Source organism: Corapipo altera, unplaced genomic scaffold (genome assembly GCF_003945725.1).
Source record: "Corapipo altera isolate COAL_440 unplaced genomic scaffold, ASM394572v1 22b, whole genome shotgun sequence".
NCBI lineage: Eukaryota > Metazoa > Chordata > Aves > Passeriformes > Pipridae > Corapipo > Corapipo altera.
In genome coordinates this window covers 7,672,780-7,691,875 of record NW_020884876.1, presented here as the reverse complement: position 1 = coordinate 7,691,875, position 19,096 = coordinate 7,672,780, and the positions used below count along the sequence as shown (strand labels likewise).

At 40.5% G+C, this 19,096-nt stretch overlaps 2 protein-coding genes and 1 long non-coding RNA gene across 5 annotated transcripts in view; 1 reads left to right on the top strand and 2 right to left on the bottom strand.

Annotated features, from left to right (window-relative positions):
* Positions 1-2,764: 2,764 nt before the first annotated feature.
* On the bottom strand, positions 2,765-4,433 carry LOC113943719. Its single transcript, XR_003526429.1, has 3 exons — positions 4,233-4,433; positions 3,028-3,218; positions 2,765-2,924 (listed from the first exon to the last, which is right to left on the bottom strand). It is a non-coding gene; the product is annotated as an uncharacterized LOC113943719 (long non-coding RNA).
* A 96-nt stretch (positions 4,434-4,529) lies between these two features.
* Positions 4,530-7,088, top strand: SLC25A4 (solute carrier family 25 member 4). The gene is made up of 4 exons (XM_027635898.1): positions 4,530-4,730; positions 4,982-5,468; positions 5,766-5,906; positions 6,252-7,088. The coding sequence occupies exons 1-4, from the start codon at positions 4,620-4,622 to the stop codon at positions 6,407-6,409; spliced, it is 897 nt and encodes a 298-aa protein (XP_027491699.1). The 5' UTR covers positions 4,530-4,619; the 3' UTR covers positions 6,410-7,088.
* A 2,217-nt stretch (positions 7,089-9,305) lies between these two features.
* Positions 9,306-19,096, bottom strand: part of CFAP97 (cilia and flagella associated protein 97) — a 30,525-nt gene continuing 20,734 nt past the window's right edge. For all 3 annotated transcript variants that reach the window (XM_027635977.1, XM_027635980.1, XM_027635979.1), the window contains exons 5-6: positions 11,812-11,962; positions 9,306-11,148 (exon numbers count right to left, since the gene is read on the bottom strand). In XM_027635977.1, coding sequence (XP_027491778.1) covers positions 11,021-11,148; positions 11,812-11,962 — 279 coding nt within the window. In that variant the 3' untranslated portion in view covers positions 9,306-11,020. The remainder of the gene's footprint in view (positions 11,149-11,811; positions 11,963-19,096) is intronic.

Sequence of the window (19,096 nt, the reverse complement as noted above, 5' to 3'; positions counted from 1 at the left end):
ACCCTGGATGCCCTTGTCTGACTCTCCCTCTGCAGCTTCAGCCTCCCAGAGAGACCTTACTTTCTCATCACATCCCACCCCTTACCCTCTCATGGAGGCTGCCCTCACCATCCCTGCCACTTTTTCTCTGCTTTTGAGCCATATCTTATCTCTATGAAGAACTGTCAACCAGCCAGTCCACTCCTCCTGATCAGCCCTCCTCTGTGATTTCAGCTGACTCTCTTCCTTTCATCACACTTTCTCACACTCATCCTCAGGAAGCTTCCAAGCTTCACGCTGATGTCCTTGCTGACCCTGTAGCAGACACCTGTATGCCTCCTTGCCCTGGTTCGTTCATTTCCCCTGCACCCCTTACTCAGTGTCCTACACCCTGGAAGAGCTATTCCTTTGATGGTGTCTGCAGCAACCATTGCTTTCCCCGACCTCTGTTGTCCCACCCGTTCTCTCTGATCTTTTTTGTCTCTTGCCATGTCCTTCTTCATGTCCTCTCATTTGCTCTTTCCATTATTTTAATCTCATCATATTGATAAAATCCCATCTAATCTCAGCCCTCTTCCTCCTGCTTTATCTTTCTTCTCTAGCACGGATTGATTGTAGGTTCTCTGTTTCTTACTCTCCACTCCTATCTCATGAAGTCTGGTTGCCAAACACATACCTCACTCTGCCTTCAGCTTCAGTTTCCTGGCTGACCTGTGATCAGGTTTACTTCATCCACAACCATTTGATTGTCTCCCCTTCCAGTTATGACATCCTTCTAATTTTTCCTCCTACTTTTCCAAGTTAAATGAAGACCTGGCTGCCTTTCACCATTTTTAATGCACTTTTCAAATGCTCTTTTCCTGAATAACTTCTGCACAAATCCTTGCCAAAGGAAATCTTAATATACTCTCTTCCTACAAGTTTATTCCTTGTCTCATGTTGAGTGTTTTTTCCTTCCTACTTTTACACTCTATGCTTGTCCTGTTACAACATAACTTCTGATCTGTTTCATACTAATTTTCATTCACTGCCTCAGTTTTCTTCTGAAGTTTTGACCTTCCTCCAACTCCTTGTCCTCACATTACAGACATGCTCTAATAAACAAACACACCCTATGCTGAATCCCATTGCTATTTCCAGCACTATCACTTCCCTTCTCAATATGCTGCTTACACTTACTGTCCAGTTTTTGCCCTCTCTGGATCAATGTTGGCCCCTAAGACAGATAACACCAACACCCAGCTAAAATTACCTGCACTTATATCTGCCCAAAACAAAACTCAGAGCCCACATGATTTTATTCTTTTTGATTATCTTTGTCACCGGCAACCTCGTTATTTCTCTCAACTCTTATCCTCATTTAGCCTGTTTGGGCTCTCTTACGCTCCTCCTCCTGACCATAAACCTAAATCAATCTTGCACAAGAAGCTATTATAATCCTACAAATCTTTCCTGAAAATACTCACATACTTTTTCTTGGCATCTTGCCAATATACCCATCACTGTCTATGCTGGGAGTCAGGATGGTGTGACTGATTCCTTGTGCTCCCTGTTGTATCTGCTGTCAGGCTTGGACTGATGACTTTTGAGGAAAAGCTTTTTTATTTTGTGTCTTGTCTAGCCTCAATGCTAGAGTTCCCACTGTCTTGAAAATGTAATTAAACAAGGGTATGCACTACTTTGGAAAAGTTGATCTCCTGTAGCTGCCTATTCAGACACCAAAGCACAATGCAGTCAGTCACTAATCTCTCTTGAAAATGTAGATCTAGGTTATTATTTTTAGCTCAGAATTTTTAACAACAAATTCCAGTGTCTTAATGCTATGCCAGCAGTGCAAAGCACCCACAAACTCAGCCTAGAAAGCCAGGTAATTCATCCAAAGATGCAAAGATCTAAGGAAGATGAGGCTTAAAATCCAGCTTTCAATATTTCAAAAAGCTTGCATTTCAGAAAACTTGCAGAACTTTTTCAACCATTTCTCTACAAAAGTATCAGTAACTATTCTGATTATTGAATAACAAACACCAACTACCAACTAACTGTATGAAAAGCCAAAGGTCCTTTAGCTTTTTTTTTAATGACATTTCCAGCTAGTGGAAATGTTTATGCTCATGCTCAAGCTGGTGTTACTGGCTGAGTTAGCAGTAAGTTCCTCACAGGATATATATGAACTCTCACAAGAGGTAGCATAAAAGCCCTCATTATCACATATAGGAAAGATCCAAAACAGGCATTTGGAACAAAAATCAAACAAATGAAGAATAAGCCTCAACGTAGTCAACACAATTCCTGGGTCCAGCCCTGCTTTTGTTAAAACTGTTTGGAAGCCATGTCTCTCCTGGAAATAGACATCTGGGCTCAGAAAAGTGAAAGCAAAAGGAGAAAAAGTGGCAACTCGCTTGCTATGCACTATTTTCTATAAGTACTGGCAGTCATGGGTACATAGTACAGAAATATCTAATAAATCAAAGAACCTCTATGGAGTGTGATGATGATACAACAATATACAATGTTGTATCAACAATGATACAACAATAACTTCAAAACATAACTGGAATTCTTATGATAAAGACTTCATTAAAATGTCTTTTAAAAAAAGCAATTTAATGCTATAAAATAATAATTTAAAAAAATATTAGAATGCGCTAAACCAAAGATAGTGGAGGAGAGGCAGACGAATGATCCTTTCAGCACAGACCCCCACTCCAGTCTCATTTCAGGCCCCCCACTCCCCTCCCTCCCCAGCACCTTCCCACTGCCACTCTCCCACCTCTCACTCACCATACACCAGTCAGTGGGGCACTGGCTGACACCTGAGTGCACACACGGAGGAGACCCTATCAGTCTGGATAGTCAGGCAGCAGCTGCGAGCATCACTATCCCATGGGTCCATGTGGGTGTGAAACCAGCAGTGGTTAAGGGATGTTAAAGGGATATTTACTTTCCTGTGGAAAGAGGAGACATGGTGAGTGAAGTATGAGAAAGAGAAAGGAAAGGTCAAAGGTAGGAGACAGCCACGTGTGTTAAACAAAACTCCCCTCAACTCACAGTCTAATTCTAGGGATCCCCTATCCTTGCACCTGCTTTCGGTCCTTGCTTGGGGAAACGTCACTTCAGGGGGGCTCTCTTCTCCTTTCTTAGAAGCTGGGACAGGCTTCATCTTCTCAGGATGGCCAAGGTACAAAGGAAGTTATAGCTGTTATCTACTTCTCAGAGCTGTGATTCATGAGAAGAGACCTCTACCTCAACAGACATAGAGTGGCAGAGGGCGAGAGAGATGAGGGATCAAATTTACTGTCTCATTGACTTATGCTAACAAACACATCAGTGAGAAGACATCTGCTGTCCTGAAGAGAATGTCACCTAGTGGGACAGCCAATCTTTTCATACCTACATTAAGATGAATCCTATCTTCATTATTGATACCATATTACCAAATCAAAGCAGACCCATTACTTTATGAGTTCCTCAGTGTAACATTATCCTAGGGGCACATCTTAATGGCTTTTTAAGGCAAAGTTCTAGGTATGCATCTACAGCTGGCTGCATTGCCTTTCATGTAATTATTCCACACAACCAATTCACCAACCAGTCATAAGCTCTTGCTTTCTTATGGGGGTCAGCCAGAAAGAACAGATGAGAGATGCTGGGTTGATGGTTGGATTTGATCATCTCAAAGGTCTCTTCCAACCTTGACGACTCTGTGAAACAGGGAAACTAATGAATAAGCCGTGTAATCTTCATTTGAGACTCAATTGTTTCCTTAAGAACCAGACTGTGCATGAGGGCAGCATTTTGCTACAGCCTTTATTCTTCTTTCACACGTGGTGTGAGTCAAGCAACTTAAGCACGTTTGTGCTTCCCAGAGTCCTTTCCCCTCCTTCCCTCCTTCAGAGGGGACTGACTGAGACTTCTGTGAGGGTCTGACCTTGCAGGGTTGAAATGGGGGTACAGTGCAGGAGGGCAGGTTGTCTCCTCCTTGGGAAAGCCATCCTGGACCATGTTGGGTATTTAAAAACCTCGATGCCTGCAACTTCAGATAGTGCATAAAACACAAAGTCGCTCTCTGGCCTTGACTTGAGAGGCTCAAGCCCATTCCTGGTCACTGATGCTCACGAACACGGCACCACCTTCCAAGCTGACAGTGCAACCCTGGTGAGCCTTGCTGTAGGGCACGACATCCGAGTGCCCCTCACCCCTCTCTGTGTGACTCCACGCACACGAGCCAAGGCTTAAAGCCCCCTTGCTCCCACCGGCCCCCAGCCACTGCCTTCTGCCTGCACGGAACGGTTAACTCGGCCTGGAGCGCTCCTGCCAGCTGCCCGTGTCCCCTCCTGTGCTATTAATACAGCGGGCACATGCTCCGACGCCGCGTTCCCCGGTAGCCCCAGATAACTTTAATTTGCCCTTTAAACGTCCCGGGCCGCGCGCCCCTCACGGCCCCGGCCCGGGGGGACGCGGCGGGGGCGGGCCCAGGGGGCTCAGCCAATGCCTGCGCCCCGGGGGGTGCCTCCTCCTATCGCGAGAGGCCGCGAGCTATAAGAGCGGCGGGGCGGGGGGGGGGACCATTTGGCCGGCCGGGTGGGGAAGTGCGCGGTCGTTGCCTCTCTCCGGGTGGGGGTGTCGGACCGGCTCGCGGAATGGGAGACCAAGCACTCAGCTTCGTCAAGGACTTTCTGGCCGGCGGGATTGCCGCCGCCGTCTCCAAGACGGCTGTCGCCCCCATCGAGAGAGTGAAGTTGCTGCTGCAGGTGAGGGGCAGTGGGGGGCGGGCGGTGGGGCCGCGCCACAGGTGGTGCCGGCGCGGCGGGCACTGCCCGGCGTGACTAAATATGGGAAGGAGCTCGGCCGGCTCTGGTTACGCGGGAACTGCCCGGGACCTTCAGCACCGCCTCGGGGTGGCGGGAGCTGGGCCGGCCCCGTCCGTGCCCTTCAGCGTGCGGGGTCACTCCTGCCGTGCCCTCTTTCTACCGTCCCGTCCTCCTCCTTCTCCCCCGTGCAGGTCCAGCATGCCAGCAAACAGATCACGGCCGATAAGCAGTACAAGGGCATCATGGACTGCATAGTCCGCATCCCCAAGGAGCAAGGCATCGCTTCCTTCTGGAGAGGCAACCTGGCCAATGTCATCCGGTACTTCCCCACCCAGGCCCTCAACTTCGCCTTCAAGGACAAGTACAAGCAGATTTTCCTGGGCGGAGTGGACAGGCACAAGCAGTTCTGGCGCTACTTCGCAGGGAACCTCGCGTCTGGGGGTGCTGCGGGAGCCACCTCCCTCTGCTTCGTCTACCCGCTGGATTTCGCCAGGACCCGGCTGGCGGCTGATGTGGGCAAAGGAGCTACAGAGAGGGAGTTCTCTGGGCTGGGCGACTGCATTATGAAGATCTTTAAGTCTGATGGCTTGAGGGGCCTGTATCAAGGATTTAGCGTGTCTGTCCAGGGCATCATCATCTACAGAGCAGCCTATTTTGGGGTGTATGACACGGCCAAGGGTAAGAAGTGCATGGAGGAGTGACTGCAAGGGAAGATCCATCCAGTAAAGGCACTCTAGAGCACTTGGCAGTACAAGGACAGGCAGGGCTTGGCTCAGTACCAGTTCAGAGTGCAGTGCTAGAACACACACAGGTGTTTCTGACATGCATTCCTGCCTCCCTCAAGTTGCTGTTCTGAGCAGATGCCTTGGTTTTGGATTGACTCCTGGGGTTGGTGGGTGATTGTTCCTTCCACAGCCATCTTTCCCACAACCCTTTCCCTCTGTTCTGACTCTGCTCATTTGTTCTTGATGACAGGTATGTTGCCTGATCCAAAGAATGTGCATATCGTAGTGAGCTGGATGATTGCCCAGAGTGTCACTGCAGTGGCAGGGCTGGTTTCTTACCCTTTTGATACTGTGAGACGTAGGATGATGATGCAGTCTGGCCGAAAGGGAGGTAAGAATAAATGCTCCTATGGTATTCTGGCAGCAGAAAGTATCTCTTCATTGAGATAAGATGGGAGATACTGGGTATTTTTTTCTCTTATGGAAAACTAATGACCTTCTTAATGGAATCCTTTAAAAACAACCCACGGGAAACACATTGTTGGTTATTTCTGTCACGTTCACTTAAAGGACTGAGAAATTACTTGGTTTCCACGTGGGGAATTACTTTTCCGTAATTGATTACTTAAATTCTGGGCTATACTTTGCTTATTCCTTGTTGGTTTAAAGATGGGGAAGTTGAAACATATTTGCTGTATAACTTCAAGCCTTATGACCTTTATGTTTGTTTCCACAGCTGATATTATGTATAAGGGCACAATTGATTGCTGGAAGAAGATAGCTAAAGATGAAGGATCCAAAGCGTTCTTCAAAGGTGCCTGGTCGAATGTGTTGAGAGGCATGGGTGGAGCTTTTGTATTAGTACTTTATGATGAAATCAAGAAGTACGTCTAAAACCGAACATCATAATGTAGTAGTTCAATTGTTCTCAATCAACTTTTTTTTAAAATGTGCTCTTGTGATGTAATGGACAACAAAATATTTCCTAGGGAAACAGAATAAAATTTGAGTAACGTATCTGGCAGAGATGAGGATGCAATTATTTAAAAATTGTCCACTACATCACAGCTACATTTTGTATGACAATTCCTCCAGCATTTGTATTGGAACCTGTGTATATATTATACTTCAAATTGCAGGTAATAGATTTTGTCTAGAGACAAGACTTGGGTGGTCTATATCTAGTCTGAAATCTAATAATGTGAATTCTTAATAGATTGTCATAAATATTTATGGTATTAAGCAATGTCTCTAGGTACCCAACCGTGTGATGATATAACATGAATTAAAATCATGTTTTCTTCTAAAGCTCTATTTTTTAATGATACTAAGTGAAAATGTCTGGAACTATAAACTATATTGAAGCACCAGGCTGAGTTCTTAACTGCAGCTTCTTCACTGACAAATTACAGTTATATGGTTGAGACCATAATCTGATTTTTCAACCATTCTTTGTAGAATATGGAAATAAAGTGTTTCAAAAGTTCCCTGTATTTGGACAAAGCAAAAAGTTGTCTGCTTTGAGGTTCAATTGAACTAAAACTGAAATGAAATAAATTAATGTATTAATGAACTTTTTTCTGTTGTTTTCAGTACACTGAACACATTACAAGCATGTGTCTTCTAAGGTGATGTGCTAATCAGCACACTGTTAGTGACTGTCTCTTTAAAGTTTTTTCAACAGAGCTTTAGAGTAGGTGAAGTGGTTATTGATAATTCTACAGTTGCAAAACCAAGTGGATTGAGTTTGAGGGTACTGCAGCCAGTTATCTTAGAGATAAGCTTCCATATAGTCTTAGCTGCTTTGATAATTTATGTTATCCTTAACTTTGAGGTGTGTCCTCGTTGAATAGTGAAGTCATTGCTGCTTATTTTACTTGAAAACGTATTCTAGAGTGGGATACTCACGAGTTATTAAAATAAATACACTTGCAACTACACCATTATGAACACACTGAGCTATTAATTACCAGTGAGATCAGAACATGCTCAATACAGTTTTTAAAGTTTAGATGCTGCATGGTTGTGAACTCACTGAAGAATAGGCTGTTCAATCAGGCACAGAAGAGAAAGTGAGTTGTGGCTATTTCAGTTGTTAAGTTTGGCTATATATAAACAAAAATTTGGTACATATCCACCTAGGAAAAGAATCATAGAATGAGAGCATGGTTTGGGTTGGATGAAACCTTAAAGATGATCTAGTTCCAACCCCCTGCCATGGGCAGGGACACCTTCCACTAGACCAGGTTGCTCAGGGCCCCATCCAACCTGGCCTCGAACACTTCCAGGGTTGGGGCATCCACAGCTTCTCTGGACAACCTGGCCAAAGGGTAAGGTTAAGCAAGTAATCATCAAATAAATTTTTATTTCAGTTTCATCTTTTACTACTTCATATGTATGCCTCCCAGTTATCCCTCTTCTATATTTGAAACATTTATTGTCAGATGCAGGTGGTTCTGGCTCTCTGTCCCTTGGCACGATAGGCTCTGTGTGTCTGCCACAGGTTTCAATCAGCAGTTCTGTTCTCCCTGAAGGCAGGTACAGACCACTAAACAGTGTCTGGAAACTGTCTATCCACCTGAAGAACTGAAGCATTTTGGGAAACAATTGAATTGATCAAAAAAAAAAAGATAGACTGTTTTTAAATTAACAAAATTTAAATTATTTGTCCCAAGACAAAACCTGGCCTGATTGTTACATCTCCCTTTTTTCATGGTCACTATCTTGAACACCTGCTTTTCTAGCTATCTGGTCTGTTTTCTTTCCCATTGTAAATAACCATGGTCACAATCTATCAAACCATAAATTTGTGAAGAAAATATTTCTACTAGTTTTCAAAGTGCATTAGTCTTCCTTAAAAGCTTTAGCTGCCAGTTTCACTTCTCTTCCTTTTCTCCTTCCTCTACACATTCCTAATGGTTCCTTATGAGAAGCCTGCTAACACACTCCAAGTCTCCATTTTACATTTAGCTCACTGATTAGGTTGCAAATGGCAGTTGGACGTTAGAGAAGATCGAAGTTGGCTACAAAGATGGCAGAGACAATGATGGACTGTAATAGGCAGAGGTACCAAACAATGGGGGGAAAGTGTATTTATGAATGGATAAGACAAATAAGAGGACACAAAGAAACTTACTTGGAAGTATAAATGAAAGAAGTTGCATTCCAGAAAAGAAAAAGGAAAAAAAACCTAAACGTAGAGGGAGGAATAAAGGCTATTAAAAAGGAATGTGAGGAGTATCAATGCAGGAAACTTCCACTGGGGTAAGAGGCCTTACATGAAAGAAAATATACAGAAAACATTTAAAGGTAAATGGCTGTTTATTTCTGCTTGAATGCCAATACATATGCTGTGGCAGATTGCAGGCAGCAGTCTCCGTAAAGATACTTGTGATCAGAGTTCAAAACTGTCGATGAATTAACCATTCCCCTGAAAGCAGCTCTGCCCTGAGCCTGTGGCACTCAGTGTAACACTTGCTGGAAGTGTAACCTAAAATGCAGCTCTAAGCTCCGAAAGCCTGGAAATTAGAAGACTTTGCAGATGGTCTCTAATTTCTACTTGAACTCACAGTCAATTGATACTACTCCTTTCACACTTTTGCAATACCTGGTCACAGGCAAACTATGCAGGCTAAAGCCTGTGACAAAACCATTACTCCCTTACATCTAATACTTGAACACTGGGAAACCTGTGTTTTTTCTGGTTTTCTATGTGCCAAGCTATTCAACATCCTTTGCATCTTAATACCATTTATAAAATTCTTAAAGAAGCCACTGCAACGGCAGTTCGTGTTAAATATTTTATTTCTTATGATTTACAAACGACATACAAAATTGACAGTTTTTCATACCAAAGTTAAATAAGATGAAGCGATTGAAAGTAATCAAAAAAACCTATCATATTCAGAAGTATTTAAGCTGTGACTCTGATACTCAGATTCAAGGACAAAAACCTTAAAGTATGAGTAATTTTAATTAGCACAATAATAAAAATAAATACAGCAGTACTATATAAAACCTTACAGTTCCTATCCATGAAAAATAATCGCAATACAAATCTGTTTGCCTCAATGTTGCTTAAAGTTAGAAGTTCAAATACTGTCAAACAGCTAAATTTGATCTGCCAAACTATCACACAGGACCAAGTAAAAAGTGTGTTACAATGCAGAATACCCAAAAGCCTAAGCCCTCATGCAAGCACTAGCAAAGAATAATAAACTCTTCTTGTCATAGGGCTAAGACCCAGCATTACCAAATATTCTTTATTCACAATATAGACATTTCTTGTATCTCTCCTGGGAAGAAGCTGAGAAAGCAAGCAAGGTTTCAGCAATATCCACAGACAGCGGCATCACAATTTATGCTCCTATTATATGGCTACATTCCTACAAAACAAGCTCACTGAAAGTTTGCCTTTATGTATAGAAATAAACCACACCACCTATTATTTGTGATTACCAAGTCCATTAGATTTTACTCCCCTTGTAAATGGATGTTGCTACTGGAGCTTATCTGACATTACTATAAATATTTGGTATGAACGTGACATTTAAAAACAGGTTAAGAAGCACAACAAGACTGCTTTCTACTGCTTTTGTTTCTAAATCTTGGTTAGTAGTCACTCTCAAAATCAAATATTGAAGATGTTTCCTGCAGTTCAAGTTTGCATCTTCCCACTGAGAAGAGCAAGCATCTGCAAAAGCAGGGCCATGAAGTATTTCCCTTGCTTAATATTATTCTTTAGGTTGAGAACTAGAACTTATTCTTGTTTACACTGAATCTGAAACTGCTGTTCACCCTTGTTCAAGTAATATCAGATGCTTCTTTCCTACACAAATGTCACAATACATCTTCCAAAATCCAATACAACTTCCCAAATCCTTTTAATTCTGGAAGAGACACAGCCTTGCGTACAAAACATACTCCAGGTGTCAAATGTTTAAGAGTGGCAAAACATCATCTTCTGCAGCCTCAGTATTCTAGCTCACCATGCAGGAATACACAATCTGCTTTGCACCCCTTCACACTGCTGTGAAAGACTCTTTCAGTCACAAGAACATGACCCACAAGTTTCAGAAGGCTTACATAAAGCCAGGATGAAAAGCAAGGACAATCCAGGAATGAAGCATATACTTATGAATTTAATGCAGTATTTAAAGTATTATTAACATTTTAAAGATTTTATTTACATCTTGCACCTATAGTGCAGTAATTCTGTCCTTCCATGTTACAGATACAAACTCCACTTCTGAGAATAAAATAATAGTTAAATTTCTATTTAATTTGTCCATTTAGATATCTCCCTCTCTTTCCTAAGTTCTTCCTCTCATGGAAAACACTGAATAAGGGAAAGCGTTCGCTTAGAAACATTTTATATGCAATTATATTAAATGCAGTGCATTGTAATCACTGAACAATGCAGAAATATTTTTGCACATAGAATTTACAAAAGCACTAAAAATAGAAGTCTGAGGATCATATCAGAATGCGAGGCAAAGAACACACTTACAACCAAGCAGCACGGACATTAGTGGGTTTAGGTCTCTGTAATACCCCACTGGCTAAATCAGACATGGGCTTTTCATTTCTCTGGCTCAGTGTACTTTGTACAGTGGATAATCTTGAAGTTCCTCCTGTTAACACACACACAAAGGGAGAATGCTTGTGCTCAGTACAACAGAAAACTTCATGCTTGTTACTACTGCAATGGTCATTACCATAGTTTACAGAAAAAAACCCCAAACAAATCACAGTAAATTGAATACAAACCCAAAATGTTATGAGTTGTTTGTAAATGACCAGGACAAAGAATTCAGGCCTGTGGTTCTTTAACCCAACATACATGGGTCTGCAGGGACACATTACCTACTTCCAAATCTTACACACACAATTTCTGAGAAAAACAAGGCTACTATCAGTAGATCTACATTTTCTGAATGAGAATTTGAATCTTCATTGAGGTTTTTGTGGGTGTTTTGGTTAGGTTTCCCCCCCCCATTCTCCTTTCAATATTGGCAAAATTAGGAACACACTACAATAGGGATTTTTTCTTCTTGGACAAGATAATTTATTAGAAATCTAGGAGGGCAACAAAACAATGCATATAGTCATCATATATTTGGTATGATTAAAAAAAAATCACTTTAATGATTTCTGTGTGATAAATGATCAATCTAAAGACAACAGAGAAAGGAACATATTTGCTATTCTTAACAGTAAGTGCTTCACAATTCTGAATTATAAGAAGATAAACACATGCATAGAAATGCAATAATCTGCAACTTCAAAGTACTTACTCGGAGGACTAAGCTGGGTGAAAGGAGATTTAGCCCTTCTTACAGAAGGTGAAGAACTCAGATAACTCATCTGGCGGTGATAGTCCCTCAGTTGTTCAGAACGTCTCATACCAGCTGTTGGTTTCACCGCTTCCAGTCTTTTCAGGAAAGCCTTAATATTGAAGAAAAATACCATCAGGGAGAAAGAATGAACAAGATGCTACAAAACAAATACAAACTGATTTTTATTTGACCTGCAAAAAACCCCCAAAGTTTTAGCACTGCATAACACAAACTCCTCCATTGGTGACCAGCATAAGCTATTCTGCTCATGTTCAATTCTTTTCTCAGTGTTATGAGATGACACAAACTGTAACTATCCCTTGCACATCATCAGTTCTACATTGAGTACATCTTTAGTACCTGGAAGTTCTCTGTACTTTATGGTAACTTGAAACAATACATCCATTTGGTGATAGTAAAGGTAGCGAGGGGAAGTGGCCTGCACTCTTCTAATCTGACCTTCGGTTAGTCCTCCCTTCTAAACTTCCAGAAGGATGAGAAGTTAGGGGTTGTTTTTTTAATCTTTGCTTTGCAAAAATTACTTAGACCATTTTATATTGCCCTATATGATCCCCAGAGAGGACTACTGACCCCAATTCTGTGAAACAGATTTCAAAAGGAAAGCACAAACATCCATCCACAGGACACACTTTGTTTTATCCATAATGTAATTTTAAGAGACTCTAGTTGAAATTATTGATACAGACAATTTCCTCTTGTTGAAATTAGCCCTGGCAATCATGCAATAAATGATAAACTGGAATAGCTACTTACATAATATCTGTAAGATACAGTTTCCTATTCTATAATTACTTCACTTGAAACAGGATTTATTGGTTTAAGAAATTTCAATAATCTAAAAAAAGAATCTGATAAGAGGACAAATTGGGAAGTACCCAGCTACATGCAATATCCAATTAACAACTTAAAAATTTTAATATATTTCACCTTCAGTGGTTGCCTCACACAGATCTACAGATTTCCTCTACTAATTTCAGTTCATTTCATGGCCTACAAACATTTGGCAATGACACAACCATTGCTGTTCAGGGTTCGACATGCATCCTATGAACAACAAACAATGCAAACTGTGCTTACAGAAGTCTCCGAAGCACTAAAAATAACTCTGCTAATAGGATGTATTGTCTAGATGCATACTTATATGGTAGAAGTCAAGAAGCTGTCTGTATCACCATTAAACTGCAGCCCCAATCACGTACTGATTTTTTTTAAATAAGAATACAAAAAATTACAATAAGTGACTTAGGAAATATTACAGGATTCACAAGATGTCAGTTGTCATTGTCTAACTGTAACAGGAATCTACAAACTCCTGGTAGTTTATTCATGGGCACTAGAAACCAGCACAGAGCGCACAAGAGAGAAAGGACAAGTGATTTTGGCTCAGATATAACATGTCACAAGTGCCTGCAACAAGTGCCAGCCAGTTCACAGTCAAGTGGAAATACCTAAGTAAGCAAAAGTCAAAGGAAGGACTTCAGCTAGAAATAGCTCTTCACTAAAGTCAGTTACAGAACGTGAAATGGTAGACTTGTCTCTAAATGTTACATCCAATATTTTACTAAAAACTTCATCTGCAAGTCCTAGTACAGTTATATACATTTAGAGTTGCAGAGATCACCCATTTACCTTCAGTATTAAAAATGGAAGCTCTCAATACATTCAGTTCCATCACAAATGGATCAGGTAAATTGTAGAAGTGACTTTCCAATGAGTCAAGCATGTTTCAAGTCTGCACTCAACTGTAACAGTGTCATAAAATTTGCATACCTTAACAGTGCACTAATTTCAAGCTTGATTCTGAACATACAATATTTACATATTCTTTATAAATAAATTTATTTATTCTTTATAAATAAATACAATTGTCTGCTTTTGCTTTTATGCCTGTATTTCGACAAGTATCAAGTTCCCATTACTAAAGCAAAAGAAAAAGAGACCTCTCAGTACTAAAATATTACTTTCTGGACAGGTTATCACTAGACTTGATTCAGCCCTGAGCTATGGAAAGATCAGATATAGATTCTGTGGTGCAGAAAGGTCTGAATGAAAGCTCTTCCAGAGAATGGGAGAACAGCTCCTGAGGTTTCCTTGCCCTCTGCTGCAGATTGTACCAAGGGCATGTTAATTTATGCACTATTTGCAGACGTGAATTTTGCTGTTTGGAGAACAGCCTGCTGCATACAGAAATGAACTCATCAACACACTGAAATGGCAGCCCTGACCTACTAAATCTGTAACCCAGAACTAATCCAATTGTTATGTTTTTATTACCAACCCTACAATCTTGAGGTTCTTAAGTGAGGAACTACTTTGTGCAAGGTACAAGTACCTCGAACAGATGTTCTTTATCAGTTACACATATAAATGTACTAATTCTTTCATTATGTTCTCCTTTTGAGAAATAGACTGAAGACAGCTGCCACTTTCCTTGTTCTTTTGAAGTACTAAATCTCTGGAGCCTTAATCATGCATCACTAAAGTAAACAGAAATTTCATCACTGATCTCAATGATCAGAGAATCAGATCACAGAAAACAATCCAGGTGTTTAGAACCAAATATATGTTCCCAATCAAATTTTAAGGGATAAAAATAATGAATAGCAGACACTAATGGCAGGAATGTTATTAATTGCTCTAAATCACATTGTAACCCCTCATAGCTCTTGATTCAAGCTCAATACATATATAGTATCATACCACTGATGACCTCCCAAGCTTGGCAAAACACTTCCCAGTCTTACATTTTCTCCATCTTCTTTTACTTAAACACTGAGTTTATAGTAAAAGTAGAATAACAAAAAAAAAGAAAAAAAAAAATCACAGTGGGTGTTCCTGCATGATTACCTTCTAGGAATGGAACAATCCTTTATAAATCTAGACATCTGGACATAGATAAGTATCTATAAAGACACTAAAATACATATTGTCAATGACGGAAGGAAATGTCAGATTGCCAAAAAGCCGGGAACAAAGAAACCCAACAAAATTTAAAAACTGCTTCTATACAGTAGGCCAAATTAAAATTTGTTAATTCAATTTTGGACACATCAGGAGAACACTGAAGGTAATTCTAATGCTCTCTGTCAGAAAAAGGAAAAAATTTGGACAACGCTCTTAGGCACATGGTGTGACTCTTGGAGATGTCCTGTGCAGGAGCTGGACTCTATGATCTTTGTGGGTCCCTTCCAACTCAGCATATTCTGTGATTCTGTGAAATATAAAATAATCAGTACAGACTTTCCTGCATCTGTGTTGAGAAAGGAAGGAAAAAAAATCACTGAAAATGTAGCACTCTTAAATGTAGCACTCTTAAAAAGAGAAGATAAAAAATGTTACTGTTTCTTGGTTACTTAGCTTTTTAAATGCACGAAGGTTTCAGTTTCACCTCCTCTGAATCCTAACCAGCTGACTAGTGTTCCTTGACAGCTGTTCAAATTTATTTATATTATGCCTGCTCTAATGTCACTGATGTTAGTGACCACACTGTCCCTTTGCAGAGTCCAGGTGGGGGAGGGGGAAATAGATAACTGCATTCAAGGACAGTTTTCTGTTATTATCAATACAAGTACTTGTAATTTTCTTTAATTGCCGATTGCACTAACTAGCTCTAACCTGACAAACTCTGAAAGTCAAAAAACTCTTAAGAGTTCTTCAATCTACAGAAAAGTCTTTTTAAATGAGCAGCTATTATGTGTGGCTGGCATCACCACAAGGGAAGTAGGCTAAGAGTACAGAAAAAAAACCCACACAAATTCAAGCAGTTTGCAAAATATTCGAAGCTTTTCCTGAACATGCCACTAAGTCAGTCTTTATTATAATTACCATAGCAGTATTCAGGAATCTTAAGTCTGGGTCAGGAGTCTAAAGACCATAAGAAATTTGAACACAAAGAGCCTACAGTCTAAATACTATCATCACAGAACTACACTAAATTTGTACTGTATTGTAGTATATTTTAGCCAGGCATATCTGTGTGCCAAACCCACATCCTCACAGCTCCTCCAGATTAGAGGGCTGTGGAAACTTTTTTTTTGCATTGCACTTTGTAATCTCAGGAAATACCAATGTTTTGTCTTTAGTCTTGGCATACAACGCCTTTGAACCTACTAAGTGAAAATATCATATACAACCCTGTGTTCTTGTGTTTTTGAGGAGCCACCAACTCGAGTACTTCTGAGTTCCTAAGACCTCAACTGCATTCTCTATAGCTTTCTTCTCTAGAGTGAGACCAGTAAGGCCAACAACCTTGGTATTCTTTCTACAACCATGTAAGTGTGCAGCATCCAAGGCCTGCTGATGCTTTCTGACTCCAGGGATGGTTCCTGGAGACAGGACAAAGGGAAGGCAGAGAGAAAGCAGTGTGGAATACTTTTAGGGAGGGAAGTACATGATGCTCAGGTGCAACCCTGATGGACCAGTGCCCTCCCCCTCCTATTTCTTTCCATGCCTATAAGTTTGCCCTGTTTGCAGTACAACACAGATGGCAGGACAGGTGCTGTGCAGCACAGGATCAAAGGTATATTTTGTGTATGTGGTAGCAGCCAGGTCGGGGGATGGCCAGAAGCACTATCCCTCCTTTGCCCTTTATTCCCCTCCCATTACCATGCACATCTACACCATTACATGGAGACAAATGAATACACATTTATTTACCTTCACAGCAATGCAATAAATGTATTTCTAAAGGAGGTTCAGGATTTCCAGCAGGACTAAGCCATCTCAGACTGCAAAAGAAGGGAAATAGCCTCCCTGAAGGATCTTTGTGCTGATAGGGGCCACTGACTACAGCAAGTAGTGGGGAGAAGCATTAATGAATCTGCAGCAGAGAGGACTTGGGGAACCAAGTAGGTGAAAAGAGAAAGACTGCCCTTGCAGAGGAACACAGTAAGTGATTTAATTTGTGCAGAAGAGTGACTATACTGGAATTGAGAGCAGAGTTGGATCTGTTGGGGCTTAGGGTTCATTTTGTGTGAATATGACGTGGGGGAAAGAAGAACATGGAATGTTATGTACAGTGAGCCATAAAAGCATGGGGCAGGAAGAAAGCACAGGGATGCATAGAAAGACCAAATATATACAAAACAGAACACCCTTATCTCCCTTAAGCTAAGGTTTGAGAACTGCTGTGCCAGAGCTGCTGAGATCTTCCAGTGAAATTCCAGTGTGAACTGAAAAGGTCACTTGTCCCCTAGGAACCTGCCTGAACACAGCAGCTTAGCTCACCAAGGTCATCTAACACCTAAAGCCCAGTTGGAATTTATAGAAATGATGAAAAAAACACAAGAGAAAACAACAGAGATATTAATTACTTCTAAGTTCTAATGAAGTGACTGAAGAATGATGTGATGGCTGCAAATCTGTATTTCAAGGACCCCAAACACTTACCCATATATGCCAGTATACATTTCTGCATTACACAATAAACCATTAAATATTTCAATGGCGTATAGTGTCCAATCCATGAAGTTGAGTATCTTATTTATACTGGCAAAAATAATGATTAATATGTCAATACAGACAGACACACTACATGCAGACATGGGAAAAAAGCAACACATCAGTCACACTTAGGTCCCTTTCCACTGAAGAAGAGATGGAGTTGAGAATATCTTCAAACACAGCAGCAGAATGTTTTCTGAATCAGCAGCATCCTCTATTGGCAAGCACGGCACTCTGGTCTTGCTAGCTCAGATAAGCCTCCAAAAGCAGGTTCCATTTATGAAAGCATACAGTCAAAAGCAGCAAGTACAAAATTCTGGCATTAATTTTAGCAGCAATCTATTTTGCTAATTGTGCTTTTTCCATAAATTGCTAATCAGTACTTTAAAACTACTGTTCTTCAGAGTAATGCAACTTTTTATTCCACGTAAGCTCTTTCTAACAGAGTCTATGGGAACATATATTCCCTGTACCTCCTGGCACCCTTTCACAAACCTAGAGAGCACTAAACCATTCAGATTCCCCTCTAATTTCCTAAAATTTACTCTCCCTGCATCACCTCTGATGCCAAATGCCTGCACCAGAAATCAAGTTTTCGGATAACAGTAAGTATAGACATTACTCCAAGAACATTCTAGTGGAAAAAGTGAAAGTTTTCCCTAGACAAATTGTTAACCTCAGGGCAAGAAACTATGAAAGCTGTACATCAACAGGGGAAAAAAAAAGATCTCTGGATCAAAACTCTAACTCCCTGCAGAGACTACTGTTGTAGATTTGCGTTCTTGAATTATTTACAAAACTCTTTATCCTTCTCCAACAAACATTTCACTAAGGTGTATCAAGCAGCATATCCAGTATGAAGTACCCTCAGGCCTTGTATAAAACAACTCCTGAGAAGTAACAGAAGATTAATAAGGAAGTTTCCATGGAATTCCATATCTTCAAATCTACAAAGGTGAAGAAAGCTGCTGACTAGAAGAAAACAACTTCATAAAGCACATACTTTTGTCTATATAGAGCAAAAAAAAGTCATCAATGGGCAGGGTAGAGATGTTCTTTTATTTACAGTCTCAGAGAAAAGCATGTCATACCTGTAATCCCCAAAAGTAGTGCTAGAAAAATTAATATGTTACAACTGTGATGCTCTCAGTGTACTACACTTCAAGAAGAATAAAAAAGTAAAAAACATTGCTGAGAAACAATAGCAGTGTTAAACAAAACGTAAGAGCTGTACTGATGAATCACTGTTCCAAAAAGAGGAGCAAAATATATCATCCTGAGTTTGGGGAAAAGAATAAACCAAATTTTATAGTCTAAACTAGCATGATGTCCTATATATAAATTCCAGGAATTATTCTCGTATCAAACATGTCTGCCCACATTGATGACGACAACAACTAAAGTATAAATGGACAAGTAAATTAAGAATATTATTTCTTGGACTACACGCCACCGCCATAAATATCTACCGTGTACTAAAACAGCAATGTGTGAAATGACTATATGTGTTTAGGTTTGCTGCATTTTTTGATCCAAAGGATGAAAAGGCAAGACAGTCTTGAAAAAATACTGTACTATATCGTAAGAGAAAAGGTTTGTGTCTTTGTGGAAACAAAAGTTTATTGTAAAACATCCTATACATTAATTTACTGGAATAATTTGTTGTTATGCAGTACAGCATATTACTGTTACATCTTAAGTGACTGTGACACAGCACTTCCTCCCCACAGCCTAAGAATACACTCCTATTATCAAGGTTCTTGTGTTACAGCAAGTCCTG